General features: G+C 45.8%; 1 protein-coding gene and 1 long non-coding RNA gene across 2 annotated transcripts; one reads left to right on the top strand and one right to left on the bottom strand.

Annotated features, from left to right (window-relative positions):
* Positions 1-273: 273 nt before the first annotated feature.
* LOC126980315 (U-scoloptoxin(01)-Er1a-like) lies at positions 274-3,441 on the top strand. Its single transcript, XM_050830063.1, has 2 exons — positions 274-410; positions 2,950-3,441. Exon 2 carries the CDS (start codon positions 2,958-2,960, stop codon positions 3,336-3,338), a length of 381 nt encoding a protein of 126 aa, XP_050686020.1. The 5' UTR covers positions 274-410; positions 2,950-2,957; the 3' UTR covers positions 3,339-3,441.
* An 11,313-nt stretch (positions 3,442-14,754) lies between these two features.
* Positions 14,755-16,883, bottom strand: LOC126980317 (uncharacterized). Its single transcript, XR_007733068.1, has 2 exons — positions 16,604-16,883; positions 14,755-15,814 (listed from the first exon to the last, which is right to left on the bottom strand). It is a non-coding gene; the product is annotated as an uncharacterized LOC126980317 (long non-coding RNA).
* Positions 16,884-21,675: the final 4,792 nt, after the last annotated feature.

The following is a 21,675-nucleotide window of genomic DNA, read 5'->3' on the forward strand; positions in this document are numbered from 1 at the left end:
TTACCTCTGAGCTGCTTCCCTTACTTTGCTTTTCATTTGGTTGTTGTTGTTTTTACCTCTGAGCTGCTTCCCTTACTTTGCTTTTTATTTGGTTGTTGTTGTTTTTACCTCTGAGCTGCTTCCCTTACTGTAAAAAAAAGAAGCAGGAGTAGGAGTAGGAGCAGCGGGAGCGGAGGCGGAGGGAACAAGCAGGTAAACTCGACACACACAACCACACACACAAACCATCTTCAGACGCCAGGAGAGGGAGAATGGCGCCCTCAAGGTTACGTCAACATAATCCCGGGGTGTCTTAGGGACGGCGAGCCGCCTCACACCTTGCTCTTGAGGGAAGGGAAGGGAAGGGAAGCTCCTATATAAAGCCGCTGACCACCCCGACAGGCAACACTCCGCCTACACGAGCATCAACGGTGAGTACAGTGATCGAGGGAGTGACGAAGGGGTGGTGATGGTTCTTGTGGTGGTGGTGGTGGTGGTTGTAGTGGTAATGGTGGTGGTGGCTGTAGTTATGCAGTTCGGTTGTTCGGTTGCTCTTAAGTTCGTTGATTAAACCGTTTCTAATCAGCATTCTTTTACTTGTTCCAGTCATTCAGCTCCTTCTATTAGCGTTCAGTAGGTGTTTAAAGCGTTCATTTTTTTTTTTACAACAAGGAGACAGCTCAAGGGCACAAAAATAGGAAACAATAATAAAAAAAAGCCCGCTACTTGCTGCTCATTAGTTTCTCTCTCTGCCATTTATCCCGTCCTAAAATTATCTTCCTAGTAACCAAACATTAACAATTACTGTTGGGTCCTTATTCTACTGACATTTTTTAAGTGCTGCCTAGAGCGTTGGAATGCTTTCTTGAGGAGTCTCTTGTTCGACCCCAACCCGTTAGTGGCGCAGGCGAATTATATTTATAGTGGCTGCCGTGATGTATGGCTCTTGCTTGGCTCATGCTGCCCCACGGTGCTCAATTTTGAACGAAATCGCTGAAGTTAGGGTTGACTGAAGATCTGTTGGGCGGCATGTGGGTAATCTTCTGCCACTCTGCGATGGTTGGAAATTGCCGGCATGCATCGGTGGGACTCGTGTTCACCACGCCCACACGCTGACCACTCGGCCTCTGACTCCCCATTTGTTATCTCTATCTTACTTTTACTTCTTTTGGTATACATGGAAGTTTTTTTTTCATTTATTTATATACATCTGCATAGCACGAGCTGGTTTTTTTTTATCTTTGTTGTTGTTGCTATTGTTGTTACATTAGCTTTCTTCTTTTCTACTGTATTCTTCTTCCTCGTCTTTCTTCTTCTTTTTCCTCCTCCTCGTCTCTCGTCCTCGTCCTCTCCTTTTTCTTTTTGTTCTTTTTCTTTTTCCTTCTTCTTCTCCTCCTCCTCCTCTTGGTTAGTGGTAGCAGTAATGGTAGTTCTTTCCTCTTTCCTACATAATTTCCAGGCAGTTTTTCCATGCTGCATGGTTCTTTTTCCTTTCCTGCCAGCTTTGGCTGGAGGGATGGGGGGTGGGGAGGAGCCTTCGCCTTTGCTGTCCTTCATCTTCCACCTTTGATTAGATAGTTAGTGTAGCTTGTCACAAACAGCCTCGTCAGGACCAGCAGGTCTGCTGTTGTTTGTTCTTCTTTTGTGTTCTTCTTCTTCTTTTTCTTCTTTTCTTCCTCCTCCTCCTTGTCGTCCTCTTCTTCTTCTTTTTCTTTTTTCTCTTTTCTTCCTCCTCCTCCTCGTCTTCTTTTTCTTCTTTTCTTTTCTCCTCCTCCTCCTCTTTCTCCTACTCCTCGTCTCTCGTCCTCATCCTCTTCTTCTTTTTGTTCCCCTTCTTTTTCTTTTTCCTCCTCCTCCTCCTCCTCTTCCTCCTCCTCTTCTTCTTCTTCATCTTTTCTTCTTTTCTTCCTCCTACTCCTTGTCGTCCTCTTCTTCTTCTTCTTTTTCTTTTTTTCTTCCTCCTCCTCCTTGTCTTCTTTTCCTTCTTCTTCTTCTTTTCTTTTTCTCCTCCTCCTCCTCCTCCTCCTCCTCCCCCACGTGTCCTTGCCGGCGGAGGGCGAGCCATAACCACTAAGTAAGCAAAGGTTTGGCTCGTGCACAGGGCGCGGGGGCGGTGAGAGGCGGGTAGCTGTTGGCTTTGTCCAGGCGGCGTGAGTCTTCATTATACCTCGTGAGATTTAATATTCGAGTCGAGAGCCGGGTTATGAGGGAAGTGTGTGGTGGTCTTGTCCTCGTGGTGTTGTGAAGCGAGGAGGACAGCGAATGAAGAGGAGGAAAAGGAGGAGGAGGAGGAGGAGGAAGAGCAAGAGAGAGCGAAGAGGGAAGGGAAGGGGTAGTGTGGTAGGATAACGCATAGAAGGAGGAGGAGGAGGAGGAGGAAGAGTAGAGGAAGACGGAGAAGGAAGGGAAGGGGTAATGTAGTGGGAAAGCGCATAGGAGGAGGAGGAGGAGAGAACGGAGAGGGAAGGAAAGGGTAATGTAGGGGGACACTGCATAGGAGGTGGAGGAGGAAGAGTAGGAGACGGAGAGGGAAGGGAAGGTGTAATGTACGGGGAGAGCGAATAGAAGGAGGAGTAGGAGGGAGAGAAAGGGAGGAGGGAGAGGGAAGGGAAGGGGTAATGTAGGGGAGACAGCAGATAGGAGGAGGAGGAGGAGGAAGAGTAGGAGACGGAGAGGGAAGGGAAGGAGTAATGGTCGTTATTCTTGGACGGTTCCGCCACTCGCATCAACTATTCCCAAGGGTCGAAAAGGGGATCAGACGCGCTCTAATGACTGTTTTTTCAGGTTCATGGCTTAAAATTATGATCAAACTAATAAAAGGGTCATAAAACTACACCTGCAAATGCTTCAAACACCTAGGAAAGCCTTGTCAAATATGTGTTTGGGCTCTGAAGTGTTTAAGAATGCGGACCTATGTGGTGATGCATACATGAAGCTGGTGATGTAATGTTCCTTCTTCCACTTCCTCAGATATCAACATGAAGGTCCTCGCCGCCCTGCTGTGCCTCGCCGCCGCCGCCTCCGCCAGGATGGCCTACAGGTTCTCCGACGGCTACCTCGACATCCTCGGCGCCGAGCCCGTCCAGAACTTCGAATGTCTGGGCCGATCCTACGGCTACTACGCCGACGTGGCCACCGACTGCCGGGTGTTCCACGTGTGTCTGCCCATCACCGACGACGCGGGCGAGGTGGCGGAGACGGCGCACTTCTCCTTCGTGTGCGGCAACCAGACGGTGTTCAGCCAGGAGTCCCTCACCTGCGCCACGCCCGCTGAAGCCATTCCCTGCACCGACTCCGAGTCTCTCTACGAAATCTCCAACTCTGAGTTCGGTATTGTCGACGACCTTGAGCGGAAGTAACACGGCAACCCTGTAACACACACGCCCCTCTGATCGTCCCTCGCATTACTCATGTTAACGGATACTGCTTTTTTTTACCGCCCAAATAAATAACTCATGCCAACACGGGATTATATTTATACAAAGCAAGATAAACAGGACCTGACGCTATCATGACGAAGTAAGAAGTGGACAGCATGACGCACTCTTACTCGTGTCATGAAGGCCAACACCGGTATAGGAAAGGAGCCTCTGCCACCTCCTCCTCCTCCTCCTCCTCCTCCTGCAGTGATGGCCTCAAGTCCTGCCTGCAAGCTTAGGTGGTGTACTGCCTGAACAAATATTTGGGTTTTATTTTTATTCAGCGGCCGCAGCGACGCTTCTCAAACAAAGGCGTAGCGGCGAGGTATCTTCAGCTTTCCTTCGTGTTGTGTCCTTCTGGGGAGGTTTGGGAAGGGAGGGAGGCTCAGGCGGTAATGTTCGGTGAGTGGCAGTCTCCGGAAGGTAAAACATCTATCAACTGAAATATATAAATAACGCTGAGCTCTTCCTCGAGGTACTAACAGCTAATCGGGTAAATACAGGACAACTTTACTATTGTTTCTTTTGAAGGTAAACGAAAGTAAAAAAAAGACATTACAAACAAAAACAATACTAACCAACAGACAAAACAAACGAGAGAAACCAAGAGACAAAACAAACGAGACAGACCAAAAGACAAAAACAAACGAAAAAAAAAAACATACTAAAAACATGACATAAAATAGCGAAAAAAAAAAAAAAAAAATCGTAACAGACTCATCCCCAAAAGAACACATACGTCCCCTCAAAACAACAACAACAACAATCATATTTACTCCCAGGGATGTCTAAATACTCCTCTTTCGAAAGCATCCAAGTCGTAGGAAGCATGAACCAAAGATCACTAGACAGCTAACCTCTCCTTGTCCCTTCGTGTGTGTGAGTGCACCGGCGGCTCCGTGTTGGTCAGTGTCCGCAACGGCTGGCACGCACTGACCTCAAAATAGTTAGAGGTCAGTGGCGGCTAGGCGTGGAGGGACACCTGCACGCCGACACATCTGGACAGTGACGGCGACACTTCCCGGGAGGACGCGGCTGTGATGGTGAAATGAGGAAATGAGAGAATGATATAGTTTATTATTCTACACAAGACGGATCGGCGCTGGGAGTGTGATGTGTGTGTGGGTGTGCACGTGGGGGTGTAGGTGTGTACGTGTGGGTGTGGGTGTGTACGTGTGGGTGTGGGTGTGTACGTGTGGGTGTGGGTGTGTACGTTAGGGTGTGGGTGTAAGCGGACGTCGTGAAAGACCTGAGGTTCGTCCACCATCAATGACCATCGTGACTACTGTGATCGTCAGCACTATGGTAGATATCCTCAGGGGCACTACCAAAAGTTAAGAGGCAGCTTTTGCCCGGGGACCATAGCTGGTTTTGCCGGCTCCCAGCAAGCGTGCTATGCCAAGGCCAGGGTATGCGAAGATGGGTCCTGCCTGTATATTGGGCATAAAATCTGGCCTACTTAAAGGAAAAATGCGGCCGTTCCCGTACCCGAACGTCGGCACGGGCGAGGCGACCCCCGCAGCGGCGAGGCACAGCACCGCCACCACTACTGGCACCACCTTCATGGCTGTGGCCCGGACGACACGAGACTGGCGACGAGGTGACGAGGCGACCTGGTCTGGAGGAGGATGAGGAGGAGGAGGATTCTGTTAAAACTACTTGCTATTGAACAAAGCTTTCAAATTTCATCATAATTATTAACATTGTCCCAAGGAGGTAAATAATGAGCGAAGGAGCGGCGGGCTACATATACATAGACATTAATCCGTCAACGAGAGCCGCCTACAAGTTAACTGGAATAAGGACAGATCTTTTATAGTATCAGGACACTGAAGCTTATGGGCTAGTGTTTGGTGGGCGGGCAGAACAGAGATATATTGGGTCTGGGAAGAATGCAAGTGACTGAGACGTCCTTGCCAGACACGACGCGGCAGTCCTCCCTCGAAAGGTGTGTTAGTCTCACGCCCCGTACCTTGACATGCCCAGGTGAGCGACCCCGGGACAAGGGCACTTTGAGGGATACAACTCACTCTCACACCCACACCCACACCCATACACACACCCACACCCACACCTACACACATCCCCTCTGCACACACACAAGGCGGGACACTCCTGCCGGGGGTGGACTGCCGCAGGAGTGACAGATAGATGGAGGTGCATGCTTACGGGAGTGGAAGCGGAGCGGGGCGGCGGAGAACAGGCACTTGCGGCACTGTGTCACCTGCCCTGCTATATATACACTAGGTGACTGCCATGAACGGAGCGAGGCCTGATACGTCCGATTTCTCGCCTTAGTTCACACCGTCTTTTCTACACGCCTACCAACCTTTCTTATTTTTGACGCAACTTCTTCTGGAGCTTCCCCCGTCTTGTCTGACTCACAATAATAGGGTCTCGGTTTTGGATATGCACTTTTATATTTATATCTGTCGGAATTCGCCCCAGGGAAGTTCAGTGCTGCCCAGGGATACGAACGAGACAACGAAAGTACAAAAGAGTTGCTTCAAGGCTCTTCCCTTTCCCCGCCTCCTCATCCTAATCAATTCTGTCCTCGTTCGGTCCGAATCTTCTGGATCTGGATACATGATGCTCATGGCACCCGTACAGGTGCATACCACACATATTTGTGTTGGCTGTTGGGGGGACGGGGGAGCCGAGTGTGCAGGGGAGGGAAGTGAATCAAGTGTAATTGTTAGTGTTGGTGTGTTGTGGTGACAAGTGAGTGTGTATTTGTTTTCTGAATGAGTCTATTGTACCGCAGTCTAAAATCTGATGAGGGAGGCTGTTCCAGTCACGTATGGTGCGTGGAAAGTATGAGTGCTTGTATGCGTCAGTGTTAGTGTGATATGTTTGGTATTTATGGATGTGTGTGTTACGAGTACGTTGACTGTTTGCGTTGTGTAAGTATGTATGTGGGTCAATGTCAATGTGAGTGTTTGTGATCTTGTACATAAGTGTAAGTCTGTGTGCTTGTCTGCGTATGTGAAGAGGTTCCATGTTTATCTGTTGTTTGATCTGTGTTGTGATGCCAGGCGTTCGAGTGTAATTGTTTGTAATGAACCTAGCCGCCTTGGTGTTGATTTGTTCTAACCAATCAATGTTTCTGTGTGTGTAAGGATCCCACACCGTGGAGCAGTATTCAAGTGTTGGTCTCACAAGTGTGTCTGTTTTATATCAGGTCTGCAGTTATATAAATTCCTCGTCAGGAACCCCAGAGTTCGGTTGGCTGTGGCACTGATGTGGTCTATGTGGGTGTTGAACTTAAGGTTTGTGGATGGATGGACACCAAGATACTTGTGTGTGTGGACTGATTCTAGTTCTGAATTATGGAGAGTGTAAATATGATTGATGGGGTTGTAAGATCTGGTGAATTTTAACAGTTTGCATTTGTCTGGTCGGAAGTGCAACTGCCAGGTGCGCTCCCACCGCTGGAGGGCGGGTCATTCCACCCTCCCACCCTGGGCCCGGATTCATCAATCTTACCAGCCACGCCTCCGGTATCTCTCACATTTACCGGAGCGCTACCAGAGCTGCGGCATCTTTCAAACACGGCATTCCTCAACGGTATGGTAACGCTCCGGTAACTCGCACCCTAGCAACGATTGGTTGGGCTGGACAGCCAATCACGTGCGACCTTTGATGCTGTATTTCAGCTTTCACGTGTCGTTTGTTTACTAATACACAGACTTCAAAATCAAGACATGTGTATTGTACAGGCGTAAATACTGCCTTAAAACAAATAATTAGCGTGGTGATCCCTCAATTACATGCATTTTTTACGAATGAATGCACGTTACTTGTATATTTATTCTTGAAATAAAAATATACTCGCTTATGTAGCCTAGCTATATTCTGAACATTTTTGTGTTACCTACATAGTTTTCCGTCGCCAACGCCAGCTGCGTGCCTCGCTATCACAAGATTGGGTATTATTCTAATGTTTGCCCATACTCACCCCTCGCAACCGAGATTGGCTTGGGGGCCATTGTCATCATGACTCACTGGTGCAGCCAAGCAATGGGTGTGGGCGTGGGAAGTTGTGGCTGCTGAGGTGAATGGCGTGATCGAGTGACTTCGTGAGTAGTGTGGAGGAGGTCAAAGCAAAATTTTACGACATTAAACTCCACAGCAAGAATATTGGAGACTTGAGACGGGAGGTGACTGTCACAGACAGTACATTATTCCCTCTGCAGTGTTTTAACAAGTAGGGAAAAGTCATGTGGGTGGACAGTTCCACAGACTTACATACTATAGAGTGCGGCCTGCAAGTGAAGCCTGCCTGAGGCCGTGCACGGGTCTGCCCAGTTCATCCCAAACCGACGACTTCACACACCTCACTCCCACCCCGCTTCCTGACCCCAACATTCATTTTTGAGAAAAATGGAGACCACCATCATCTTCTTGAGAAAATTCTGCATCACACTAGCATAAAATTGTAACAATAATGTGTAAATACACATACGAAAATCAACGTTAAATGAATAGGGAGTACACATTTTCTTGCATTTATTTCTCTTCAACCAGCTGGTTTTCGTCACATCGCTTATATAAGCCCAGATCCCAAATCTGCATGCTTTTCTGCTTCTGATGGTTCACGAGGTAAAAATACATAGGCTCAAAATCGCCTCCGAACATGAGCCGCGGCAGTGTGGTAACTTTGGCCTTACCACGGCTCCGGTAAGTGGTTGATGAATGCCGATTTACCGGGAGGGCGGAGATACCGCGAGACTTACCAGACAGAGGTCCGGTAAATGGTTTGATGAATCCCGCCCTAAGTCTTTTTGTATCAGTCTGCAGTCGTCGGTGGTCTTTACTGCTCTAAACAGCAAACTATCGTCGGCAAATAGTCTAGTAGAAGAGTTAGGCGTTGAGAGTGGAAGATCGTTAATGTACAGGAGGAAAGGAAGGGGGCCTACAACGGTGCCTTGTGGGACACCTGAAGAAACAGGGACAGTGTCAGATGAAGATCCGTCAAGAAGAACACGTTGAGTCCGGTTAGTAAGAAATGCAGTGATCCAGTGTAGAATAGGTCCTGAAATACCGTAGTATTTCAATTTTAATGTCAGTCTTTTGTGCGGGACTTTGTCGAAGGATTGGGCAAGATCTAAAATAATAGCGCCAACTTGTTTAATGTCACGTCGGTCAAGTAGCCTCGTAAAGTCGTGAAATGTAGAAATGAGTTGCGATTCACATGAGCGTTTGGGTCGAAAGTCGTGTTGTGAGTCAACAGCAATCATATTTACTCCCAGAGACGTCTTAATACTCCCCTTTTGAAAGAACATAAGTCGTAGGAAGCATGAACTAAGGATCACTAGAAAGCTAACCTCTCGTTGTCGCTCCGTATGTGTGAGTAAATCGGCGGCTCCGTGTTGGTCAGTGTACGCAACGGCTGCCACGCACTGACCTCAAAATACTTGGAAGTCAGAGGCGGCGCGGCGTGGAGGGACACCTGCACGCCGACACACCTGGGCAGTGACGGCAACACTTCACGGGACGACGCGGCTATGAAGGTGAAATGAGAAATAATAGGAGAAAAAGGTAGTTTATTATTGTTATTATAAGAGATGAAGCAGGTAGAAAGTGAGGAGTCCAGGCGTTATAACCTCCTGTTCATCAGATCCCAAACACCTGAGACGCAAATACAACCATACAGCAACAAGCAACCCGTTCAAATTTAACTCTGTAGACCAAGACTGCCTTAAGATAAACGAAAACAAGAAAGGAGATAAAAAACACAAAATGACGAACCGTTTTCCTCAGTCCTTTATCGTTAAAACACACAAGTAACCAACCAAACATGACCATACAGCGACAAGCAACCCATTCAACCTTTAGCAATGTAGACCAAAACTGCCTTGATAAAAGGAAAAAAAGGGAGAAACAAAATACATAAAATGAAGGACCGTTTTCCTCAGCCCAACTTCGGTAAAACACACAAGTAACCAACCATACACGACCATACAGCGGCAAGCAACGTATTTAACCTATAGCAAAGTAGAAAAAAAATTGTCTGAAGAGAAACACACACACACACACACACACACACACACACACACACTGAAATAAAAAGAAGAAAAATACACACAAACTGACGGACCTCTTTCCTCATCGCCTTCCCCGGGAGCATGGGGGCGCAGGGTTGATGTGTGCAGCGCAATGAATCGTTTCGTTGCGAGTCAGCGAGGCGAGACGACCCGGGGAGCGAGGGGCGGCGCGGGGCAGGAAGGGGCTGACGGTGTGAGGCAATGGCGCTACTGAAGGGGGGCGGAGGGCAAGCGAGGACGAGGAGGGTAGCAAAAGGGGACAACGACAACAATAACGCGACGAGCAGAAAAGAACAACAACAATACAAGCAGAAAACAACACGAGCAGAAAAGAACAACACAAGCCGTAAAGAAGAAGAATAACAACATCAAAAGAGGCCATAGCAACAACACTACAACCAGCAAAAACAAAATCAACAATAATAGACTGAAAGAAAGATCAAAATTAACAACAACAAAAACGACTTCAATAAGAACAAGAGAAGCCAATATAATCAATAACAACGAAAACAATGATAACGGGATGGATTAAAGCAGGGTTTCTCAACCTTTTTTCGGCAGTGGCCCCCTCCAAGGTAATTTGTGTTCTCGTGGCCAGGGAAGAGGAAGTAGAAATAGTAATGATCGTTGTTAGGATCAACCTTCCTGAGTCCTAACGCGTCCAGTACTGGTACCACTACGTACACGAACATGATCTGACAGTCAGACTCAATTCGTTAGCGCTGCCTTATGTTAACGTGTAAGCAGGAAAAAGATATACTATGTAAAAAAAAAGGCAGATAAAGGGTGTCTTTTTTTTTAGGAAAATTAAAGGACAAACGGACCAAAATGGGACAGAATGTCCTTAAAAGGACAAACATAGCAACCCTGAATCCAGTGTTGCCAGCTCAATGTTGCCAGGATTACAGCAAAAAGACGCTAAGTCGCTAAATGAAGCAGTAGAACAGCTGATAAGAAAACACTATAAAACAAATATGAAAATATTAAGCTCATATGAGCAACGCAAACTTAGTAAGTTCTGTGGCCCCCTGTGGCCCCCCATTTTCCTAATTTTGTTCTATGGCCCTGAAAATTTATCATGACCCCCAGGGGGGCCATGTGGCCCACGTTGAGAAACACTGGCATTAAAGAGAAGAAACAGCAGCAGCAACAACAACAACAACAGCAACAATAATAATAATAACAAGAAAGGCCGTATCAACAACATTCTGAGCATCACCAGCGAAAGCCATGGTATGGTGGCAGAGTGGACGACAGAAAACGTAGCTACAAGGGAGACGCAGGGAGAACAGGCATTGGATTGGAGCAAGTTATAGAAGCTATGAGTCGGAGGGAGAAAGGAAGAATGCTGAAGAAAAAAAGATCGTGTGTAAGAAGGAAGAGAAATCACGGCATTACACTATTTTTTTTATTTGCTTTCCCTAAAGGAAAAGAAAAATTTGGATTGTTAAATACTTTCCTTTATTTTCCTGTGCTTTGTCGAGACTAAAGAACAATAACCTTTCTGGAAAACATACAGAAAAAAAAGAAAAGAAAAATATGAAAAAAATGTAAAGTCTTTCTGAATGATAAACAATATGAAAAACCTTTAAAAATATTGATTATAATTATAGATATAAACTTAGAGAGAGAGAGAGAGAGAGAGAGAGAGAGAGAGAGAGAGAGAGAGAGAGAGAGAGAGAGAGAGAGAGAGAGAGAGAGAGAGAGAGAGAGAGAGAGAGAGAGAGAGAGAGAGAGAGAGAGCAACCCCCATCCTCCATCTGGTTGACCTTTGACCTCGTGGGTGGCAGGGAGGTCAAAGCGTGAGGGAGGAGCTGTCGCGAGAGCCCGCCAGAGGTCACGAAGAGTCTGGCGTGACCTCCCGAAAGGTCACGTGATGAAACAGGAGGAATGAGGAAGGATGGAAGGAAGGAAGGAAGGAAGGAAAGAGGGAAGGAAGGGAGGAAGGAGGGAAAGAGGGTAGGAGGGTAGGAATGAAATAAGGAAGAAAGGAAGGGAAGAAGGTGATAGGTAGATAAGAAATGAAGAATGAATGAGAGGGAGAAGCAATGAGGGAGGAAAGAAGGAAGGAAGGAAGGAAAAAGAAGGGAAAGAGATAAATAGGTAAGAAAGGAGAACGGGTGGATGGGAGAGGTGGGTAGGAAAGGAAGGAGGTAGGAAAAAAGGGAGAATAGAAGGAAGGAAAGAACTGAGGGAGAGAGGAGGAAGAAAGTAAAGGAGAAGTGAGAGAGCGAGGAGAAGGAGGAGGGAAATAAGAGAGAGGAGGGAAGGAAGAAGGGGAAAGAGGAAAAAAAGAAAAAGGAAGGAAGAAAGGAAAAAAGGAAGGAAGGAAGGAACAAAGGAAGGAAAGAACGAAGGAAGGAAGAAAGAAGAAAAGAACAAAGGAAGGAAAGAACGAAGGAAGGAAGAAAGAAGAAAAGAACGAAGGAAGGAAAGAACGAAGGCAGGAAGAAAGAAGAAAAGAACAAAGGAAGGAAAGAACGAAGGAAGGAAGAAAGAAGAAAAGAACAAAGGAAGGAAAGAACGAAGGAAGGAAAGAACGAAGGAGGGAAGAAAGAAGAAAAGAACGAAGGAAGGAAGAAAGAAGAAAAGAACAAAGGAAGGAAAGAACGAAGGAAGGAAAGAACGAAGGAGGGAAGAAAGAAGAAAAGAACGAAGGAAGAAAAGAACAAAGGAAGGAAAGAACGAAGGAAGGAAGAAAGAAGAAAAGAACGAAGGAAGGAAAGAACGAAGGAAGGAAGAAAGAAGAAAAGAACGAAGGAAGGAAGAAAGAAGAAAAGAACGAAGGAAAGAACGAAGGAAGAAAGAAGAAAAGAACGAAGGAAGGAAGAAAGAGAAAAGAACGAAGGAAGGAAAAGAACGAAGGAAGGAAGAAAGAAGAAAAGAACGAAGAAGGAAGAAAGAAGAAAAGAACAAAGGAAGGAAAGAACGAAGGATGTAAGAAAGAATTAAAGAACGAAGGAAGAAAAGAACTAAGGAAGGAAAGAAGAAAAGAACGAAGGAAGGAAGAAAGAAGAAAAGAACGAAGGAAGGAAAGAACGAAGGAAGGAAGAAAGAAGAAAAGAACGAAGGAAGGAAAGAACGAAGGAAGGAAGAAAGAAGAAAAGAACGAAGGAAGGAAGAAAGAAGAAAAGAACAAAGGAAGGAAAGAACGAAGGAAGGAAAGAACGAAGGAAGAAAGAAGAAAAGAACGAAGGAAGGAAAGAACGAAGGAAGGAAGAAAGAAGAAAAGAACGAAGGAAGAAAAGAACAAAGGAAGGAAAGAACGAAGGAAGAAAGAAGAAAAGAACGAAGGAAGGAAGAAAGAAGAAAAGAACAAAGGAAGGAAAGAACGAAGGAAGGAAGAAAGAAGAAAAGAACGAAGGAAGGAAGAAAGAAGAAAAGAACGAAGGAAGGAAGAAAGAAGAAAAGAACGAAGGAAGGAAGAAAGAAGGAAAGAACGAAGGAAGGAAGAAAGAAGAAAAGAACGAAGGAAGAAAGAAGAAAAGAACAAAGGAAGGAAAGAACGAAGGAAGGAAGAAAGAAGGAAAGAACGAAGGAAGGAAGAAAGAAGAAAAGAACGAAGGAAGGAAAGAACGAAGGAAGGAAGAAAGAAGAAAAGAACGAAGGAAGGAAGAAAGAAGAAAAGAACGAAGGAAGGAAAGAACGAAGGAAGGAAGAAAGAAGAAAAGAACGAAGGAAGGAAGAAAGAAGAAAAGAACAAAGGAAGGAAAGAACGAAGGAAGGAAGAAAGAAGAAAAGAACGAAGGAAGGAAGAAAGAAGAAAAGAACGAAGGAAGGAAAGAACGAAGGAAGGAAGAAAGAAGAAAAGAACGAAGGAAGGAAAGAACGAAGGAAGGAAGAAAGAAGAAAAGAACGAAGGAAGGAAGAAAGAAGAAAAGAACGAAGGAAGGAAAGAACGAAGGAAGGAAGAAAGAAGAAAAGAACGAAGGAAGGAAAGAACGAAGGAAGGAAGAAAGAAGAAAAGAACGAAGGAAGGAAGAAAGACGCAAATAACGAAGGAAGGAAGAAAGAAGAAAAGAACAAAGGAAGGAAAGAACGAAGGAAGGAAGAAAGAAGAAAAGAACGAAGGAAGAAAAGAACGAAGGAAGGAAGAAAGAAGAAAAGAACGAAGGAAGGAAGAAAGAAGAAAAGAACGAAGGAAGGAAGAAAGAAGAAAAGAACAAAGGAAGGAAAGAACGAAGGAAGGAAGAAAGAAGAAAAGAACGAAGGAAGGAAGAAAGAAGAAAAGAACGAAGGAAGGAAAGAACGAAGGAAGGAAGAAAGAAGAAAAGAACGAAGGAAGGAAGAAAGAAGAAAAGAACGAAGGAAGGAAGAAAGAAGAAAAGAACAAAGGAAGGAAAGAACGAAGGAAGGAAGAAAGAAGAAAAGAACGAAGGAAGGAAGAAAGAAGAAAAGAACGAAGGAAGGAAGAAAGAAGAAAAGAACGAAGGAAGGAAGAAAGAAGAAAAGAACGAAGGAAGGAAGAAAGAAGAAAAGAACGAAGGAAGGAAGAAAGAAGAAAAGAACAAAGGAAGGAAAGAACGAAGGAAGGAAGAAAGAAGAAAAGAACGAAGGAAGCAAGAAGAAAAGCCCGAATGAAGGAAGAAAGAAGAAAAGAACGAAGGAAGGAAGAAAGAAGAAAAGAACAAAGGAAGGAAAGAACGAAGGAAGGAAGAAAGAAGAAAAGAACGAATGAAGGAAGAAAGAAGAAAAGAACGAAGGAAGGAAAGAACGAAGGAAGGAAGAAAGAAGAAAAGAACGAAGGAAGGAAAGAACGAAGGAAGGAAGAAAGAAGAAAAGAACGAAGGAAGGAAAGAACGAAGGAAGGAAGAAAGAAGAAAAGAACGAAGGAAGGAAAGAACGAAGGAAGGAAGAAAGAAGAAAAGAACAAAGGAAGGAAAGAACGAAGGAAGGAAGAAAGAAGAAAAGAACGAAGGAAGGAAAGAACGAAGGAAGGAAGAAAAAAGAAAAGAACGAAGGAAGGAAAGAACGAAGGAAGGAAAGAACGAAGGAAAGAAAGGAGTACGAGAATTATGATGATGATAATGATATATAATGAAAAGGAATCTATTAGTAATTCAGTCAGTAAATAAGTCTGTGTCTGTCTGTCTGTGTGTCTCTCTCATTCCTTCTCTCTCTCCATCATTTTATTATCAAGCAAAAGGTACAAGTAGCTACACATTGACTGACATTCTCACATTTGACTTACGAATACGAGACTGAAAATAACGCATGAGAGAGGTGAGTGCATATAAAGTCCCCCCTCCCCCCCCCTCTCCCCGAAAAAAAAAGAAAAAAAAGAAATGAGGGGTAGAAAAACGCGATCACAAACATAAACTTTTATTGGACAAACACAAGAGCGCCGACGAGAAGCAAATCGAATCTCTGCACAAGTCTGCTTCTATCGTTTGCTTACATGTAAAGGACGTGTTTGGCAAGCTGACTGCCGGAAAATCAAAATTATGCTCACAAACTTCACGGACTTGGTAGTTTTATCAGTGCGAAAATAAAACTAAAAGCAAAAGATAATAAGGAGCCTTCAAGGAGGGTGAGTATGAGTCAAATTTAGCAACATATTTTCTGTTCACTATACTAAAGATGCGACTTACAGAGCGAAAATAAATAAATAACAGGAACAATAAGAAACAGAAAACGAGGACAGCCTCAAAATACCGCTGAACACCTGTCCCGAGGCAACACACAAGGCTGCGGCGCCCACAGGGAACAGGGAGGGGCCGCACGTCTGGGCCACTCGCGCGCAGGCTGGACGCACGGAGGGGAGACAGCGGCCACCTGGAAGCATCGGGCGCTGGGGCAGGACAGGCGGCGCAGGTGACAGGTACAGGGTGCAGGAGAGGCCGCCAAGAACAAGACGGCCTCGGTGCTCTACATAAGACGGATCGGCGCTGGGAGTGTGATGTATGTGTGGGTGTGCACGTGTGGGTCTGGGTGTGTACGTGTGGGTGTGGGTGTGTAGGTGTGGGTGTGGGTGTAAGCGGACGTCGTGAAAGACCTGAGGTTCGTCCATCATCAATGACCATCGTGACTACTGTGATCGCTACCATTATCGTCAGCACTATCCCTTAGGGTTAGTACCAATAGTTAAGAGGCAGGTCTTGCCCGGGGAACATAAGCTGGTTTTGCTGGCTCCCAGCCAGCTTGCTAAGCCAAGACCAGGGTCTACGATGATGGGTCGTGCCTCTATATGGGGCATAAAATCTGGGATAATCAAAGGAAAGAAGCGGCCGTCCCTCTCCTGGCCCTGCGGCACGGGCGAGGCGACCCCCGCCGCGGCGAGGCACAGCACCGCCGCCACCACTGGCACCACCTTCATGGCTGTGGCCCGGACAACACAAGACTGGCGACGAGGTGACGAGGCGACCTGGTCTGGAGGAGGATGAGGAGGATTCTGTTAAAACTACTTGCTATTGAACAAACCTTTCAATTTCATCATAGTTATCAACATTGTCCCAGGGAGGGAGAGAATGAGTGTAGCAATGGCTGGCTACATATACGCGAAGACAAGACATAAATCCACCAGCGAGAGCCGCCTAGAAGTTAACAGGGATGAGGACAGCTTTTTTTTATTTTTATGGTGCCAGGACACTACAGCTTATGGGCCATTGTTTGGTGGGCGGGGAGAACAGAGATATATTGGGGCTGGGAAGAATGCAAGTGACTGTAATACTAAAGCGCGTATTCTTAAAGGCATCGGCATCTCAGCAATCCTGCTTGAAAAGCCTCTCGTAGAAGCTGCTGGGATTCTCTTGGAATGTTTTGTGATGTTGGTGATCATTTTTTCACGAATTCTGAACCATGAACGAAAAAAAATCACCCATGAAAACCCGGTTAATCTTCTCTGTGGCCTTGGAGAAGAGTCGTAATGAGAGCCGGATATGTTTAAGAATAAGGACCTAAGACAAGCGGTGGGAGTGAGTGCCCAAACTCCTCTGGGACACTGGCGGAGAGTTACGTCCTGCCAGACACGTCGCGGCAACCCTCCTTCGAAAGCTGTGTTAGTGTCACGCCAGGTACCTTGACATGCCCAGGTGAGCGACCCCGGGACATGGGCACTTTGAGGGATACAACACACACACACACACACACACACAGGGCGGGACACTACTGAAGGGGGACTGCCGCGGGAGTGACTGGTAGATGGAGGTGCATGCTTACGGGAGTGGAGGCGGAGCAAGCGGCGGAGAACAGGCACTTGCGGCACTGTGTCACCTGCCCTGCTATATATACACTAGGTGACTGCCATGAACGGAGCGAGGCCTGATACGTCCGATTTCTCGCATTAGAACACACCGACTTTTCTACACGCCTACCAACCTTTCTTATTTTTACGCAACTTCTTCTGGAGCTTCCCTCGTCTTGCCTGACTCACAATAATAGTAATGTCTCGATTTTGGATATACAATTTTATATTTGCTGTTGTAATTCGCCCCAGGGAAGTCCAGTGCTTCCCAGGGATACGAACGAGACAACGAAAGTACAAAAGGGTTGATTCCAAGCTCCTCCCTTTCCCTTTCCCCGCCTCCTCCTCATCCTTAATTCTGTCCTCGTTCGGTTCGACGTTTCACTCCCCCCCCCCCCCCTACCCGTTGTCTACTTAGCATCTCCTCACATCCGCAGAATACCTCTCTCCTCTCGTTACAACAACGCCCATGAAAGTGTGACTAGTGATGAGTAATGAATAGATAATCAAATAAAAATAATGAATAATCGATGAAAACAATCAGTGATCCCAAATTGCAACGTGAAGATGAAGGAGCAGCTCAAGGGTAAAAATAAATAAAACAAAACAAAACAAAAAACGCTAGCACTGCTCCAATGAAAGAAAGTAGAGAAGAGTGGCCAAAAGGGAGGTCAATTTCGGAGGGAGAGGCGTCTGGACACTCCACTGCGAAGATAAGGCTTCATTTATTTTCAGTATCCAGACAAATGTAACCAGTGGTCTTCAAATATATAAGTAATGTAATCAAATATAATGGTCACTTCATGAAAAACAAAACAAAACACAACAGTCTTCATTTGCACGTAGTTTTGGGAGATGTCTTGTTTGATGTCAGCTTTACATGTCTGGCAGCACGCGGCAGCACTTTCACTCTGAGGGGCACGCCAGACGCCAGCAGCATCGCCTTGACTCTGTTTCATTTCACCGGTCAAGTCGCTCAACCTCAAATGTGTCTCAAATACGGACAAATCTGCCTACTGAGATCGTGGCGCCTTGATGCTTTGATGCCGCGTCCACACCACCGCCGTGCCCGCAGACCCCAGCACGCGCGGCAGCCCCCTCAAGACCCTCGGGATGTCCAGGCACAATAACTGTTTCCTCTACGCCTATTAAGCTTCATTAAGTGCAGGTTCAGGGTTGTTAGGGCAACTGTGTCTATAAAACTCATCGCTCGTTTTGAATTAGGGATAAATTTGAAGGACTTATCCCTGAAATCTCTCCATCAAAAACTGACCTTTTTTCTGGCACTCCTGTTTGCGTTTGTGGGAGCAGGGATTAGTGTTTTTTTTGTTTTATCTTTATTTACTGCCCTTGAACTACGTCCTTTAACTGTTATGATAAATATTGGCTGCATCATCACACAAGTCGAGAAAAGTAATAATAAAAGGTAGCAAGTGGCAGGTAAGGTAAAGTGGTCAGGAGTAAGTGGCAGGTAAGGTAAAGTGGTCAGGAGTAGGTGGCAGGTAAGGTAAAGTGGTCAGTAGTGAGTGGCAGGTAAGGTAAAGTGGTCAGGAGTAGGTGGCAGGTAAGGTAAAGTGGTCAGGAGTAAGTGGCAGGTAAGGTAAAGTGGTCAGTAGTGAGTGGCAGGTAAGGTAAAGTGGTCAGTAGTGAGTGGCAGGTAAGGTAAAGTGGTCAGTAGTGAGTGGCAGGTAAGGTAAAGTGGTCAGGAGTAGGTGGCAGGTAAGGTAAAGTGGTCAGTAGTGAGTGGCAGGTAAGGTAAAGTGGTCAGTAGTGAGTGGCAGGTAAGGTAAAGTGGTCAGTAGTGAGTGGCAGGTAAGATAAAGTGGTCAGTAGTGAGTGGCAGGTAAGGTAAAGTGGTCAGGAGTAGGTGGCAGGTAAGGTAAAGTGGTCAGTAGTGAGTGGCAGGTAAGGTAAAGTGGTCAGTAGTAAGTGGCAGGTAAGGTAAAGTGGTCAGTAGTGAGTGGCAGGTAAAGTGGTCAGTAGTGAGTGGCAGGTAAGGTAAAGTGGTCAGTAGTGAGTGGCAGGTAAGGTAAAGTGGTCAGTAGTGAGTGGCAGGTAAGGTAAAGTGGTCAGGAGTAAGTGGCAGGTAAGGTAAAGTGGTCAGTAGTGAGTGGCAGGTAAGGTAAAGTGGTCAGTAGTGAGTGGCAGGTAAGGTAAAGTGGTCAGTAGTGAGTGGCAGGTAAGGTAAAGTGGCAGGTAAGGTAAAGTGGTCAGTAGTGAGTGGCAGGTAAGGTAAAGTGGTCAGTAGTGAGTGGCAGGTAAGGTAAAGTGGTCAGTAGTGAGTGGCAGGTAAGGTAAAGTGGTCAGTAGTGAGTGGCAGGTAAGGTAAAGTGGTCAGTAGTAAGTGGCAGGTAAGGTAAAGTGGTCAGTAGTGAGTGGCAGGTAAGGTAAAGTGGTCAGGAGTAAGTGGCAGGTAAGGTAAAGTGGTCAGGAGTAAGTGGCAGGTAAGGTAAAGTGGTCAGGAGTAAGTGGCAGGTAAGGTAAAGTGGTCAGTAGTGAGTGGCAGGTAAGGTAAAGTGGTCAGGAGTAAGTGGCAGGTAAGGTAAAGTGGTCAGTCTGGCAGGTAAAAGTGGCAGGTAAGGTAAAGTGGTCAGTAGTGAGTGGCAGGTAAGGTAAAGTGGTCAGTAGTAAGTGGCAGGTAAGGTAAAGTGGTCAGTAGTGAGTGGCAGGTAAGGTAAAGTGGTCAGTAGTCAGGTAAGATAAAGTGGTCAGTAAGTGGCAGGTAAGATAAAGTGGTCAGTAGTAAGTGGCAGGTAAGATAAAGTGGTCAGTAGTAAGTGGCAGGTAAGATAAAGTGGTCAGTAGTAAGTGGCAGGTAAGATAAAGTGGTCAGTAGTAAGTGGCAGGTAAGATAAAGTGGTCAGTAGTGAGTGGCAGGTAAGGTAAAGTGGTCAGTAGTGAGTGGCAGGTAAGATAAAGTGGTCAGTAGTAAGTGGCAGGTAAGGTAAAGTGGTCAGTAGTGAGTGGCAGGTAAGATAGTGGTCAGGAGTAAGTGGCAGGTAAGGTAAAGTGGTCAGTAGTGAGTGGCAGGTAAGGTAAAGTGGACAGTAGTGAGTGGCAGGTAAGGTAAAGTGGTCAGGAGTAGGTGGCAGGTAAGATAAAGTGGACAGTAGTGAGTGGCAGGTAAGGTAAAGTGGACAGTAGTGAGTGGCAGGTAAGGTAAAGTGGTCAGGAGCCGGCCATGTCCACTGTCACCCCTGCCATAAGCTGCCATCTGACCTGCCTACCCCGCCCTCCCACCCCCTCCACACACCGCCTCTTGTCGCCATCAGAGACTTTCACTCACACGCAAGTCGCCGCTCATGTGACGCCCCGGGAATACAACAGACCAACGTTGCCAGATGGTCATGCTCAGTCTCTTATATTTCCCGGTTTCCAACCCTCAAACTGTCTCCTCCACCCCTTTAACTGATTTTAAGTAGACTTATCGTTAAAATGGTTAATTATTGGTGTTTCTTGGCAATAGTTATGGGTCAGAAACCGGTAAAAACGATGCTCTGAGTACGATCATCTGGCACCGTTGCAACAGACCCGAACACCCTCTTCATTGGAGTAGGCGGCGAGAACCGACCTTACGGGGATGAAAAACGTGCAAGTGGAGGTTACGTGAGGTGTTGTGTGTGAGGCCGTCCAATAACAGACTTCAAAATTATTTAATATCCAAGAGCAAAGCTGAGCACCCTTTGAAAGAACCACGTATTAACAATGAAAAGGTCAAACGCGGTTGTCTAAGAACCACGTATTAACAGAATAAAAAGGTCAAACGCGGTTGTCTATCTCTTTATCGTATCATCATTGGCATCGTATCACAATATGGGGCCACTATAAACACTTACCTATACGCCATGACGGGCTGGGGCCGACTACCATCGCCCCTCAAGGAGCGGCGCTATAGGCTACACGTAAAAAAAAAAAAAAAAAAAAAAGCTATGGTTGTGAGGGAGCTCTTCCAATCCCACACAAAATTAAGATAGATAACAAACAAGTGTTAATAGCACAAAAACTGTGCTAGATCGGCGTCGCAAGACCCTCCAACACCCCCAACAATTTATATTATGCAACTAGGGGTCTAAAATGGAAAATGCTGAAAAGTAAAGATGGCGCCACTATAAACACTTCCCTGCGCCACAACGGGCTGGGGCCAACCATCAGGCCCTACTATGAAGGCCTACCGGCGCTACAGGCCAAGACGTAAAAAAAAAAAAAAAATAAATAAATAAAATAAATAAATAAATAAATAATAAAAAAAAGCTGACTTTGTTTATAATGCCATGTTGTAGGGTTCATCAGGGCTAAGAAATGTTATTATACAATGTCATGTCTACAATGCATGGGTAAGCCAGGAAAACAACTTGAAGAGAACAACAACAACAAGAAGAGGAACAATCTGTTGATCGGCGTTTGTGACGCCGATAAAAACCCTTTCGTCAACCTTTTTCTTTTCGTCCTGCTACACTAACGTTTCCTTCTGTCTCTGAGTCTGCACACATTCATACATATAAATACTTAATCTAATATTTCTCCTCCTCCTTCTCCACAATCATTACCATCTCCTTCTCCTCCTTCCCCCATGTCAAGCCAAAGAAGGGCAGCCGCTGCAGTATTTTCAGCTGCTGTCCTACAATTAGTTTTATGCCTGTTTAAGGAGTTTTAAGCCATTCCAACACAAAGTGAATTCAAGTCGTCTCAACCCACAACTTTCCTATCGTCAGTATGGGCTCGGCAAAGAGATATCTCTACTGGCGGTATTTTTCAGCCATCCCGACTGAATCTTGATGTCTTCGTCAGCCGCTTCAGTGAAACCTTTGCTATTGCACGACAGTTTTGGAGAGAGTTGATTCGCCTGGTGTGTATAAATATATATATATATATATATATATATATATATATATATATATATATATATATATATATATATATATATATATATATATATATTTTTTTTTTAACGTTCAGCCGATGGCACCGTTAGACTTTCTTGGTGGGGCGTGGTGGTCGACCCCAGCCCGTTATGATGCAGGCAAGTGTTTTATAGAGGCGCCATCTT

This window comes from Eriocheir sinensis, chromosome 44 (genome assembly GCF_024679095.1).
Source record: "Eriocheir sinensis breed Jianghai 21 chromosome 44, ASM2467909v1, whole genome shotgun sequence".
Lineage (NCBI taxonomy): Eukaryota > Metazoa > Arthropoda > Malacostraca > Decapoda > Varunidae > Eriocheir > Eriocheir sinensis.

What these genes read in the sequence shown, in the direction of transcription:
- LOC126980315 (XM_050830063.1), top strand. Translation starts at nt 2,958, where the DNA reads ATGAAGGTCCTCGCCGCCCTGCTGTGCCTCGCCGCCGCCGCCTCCGCC.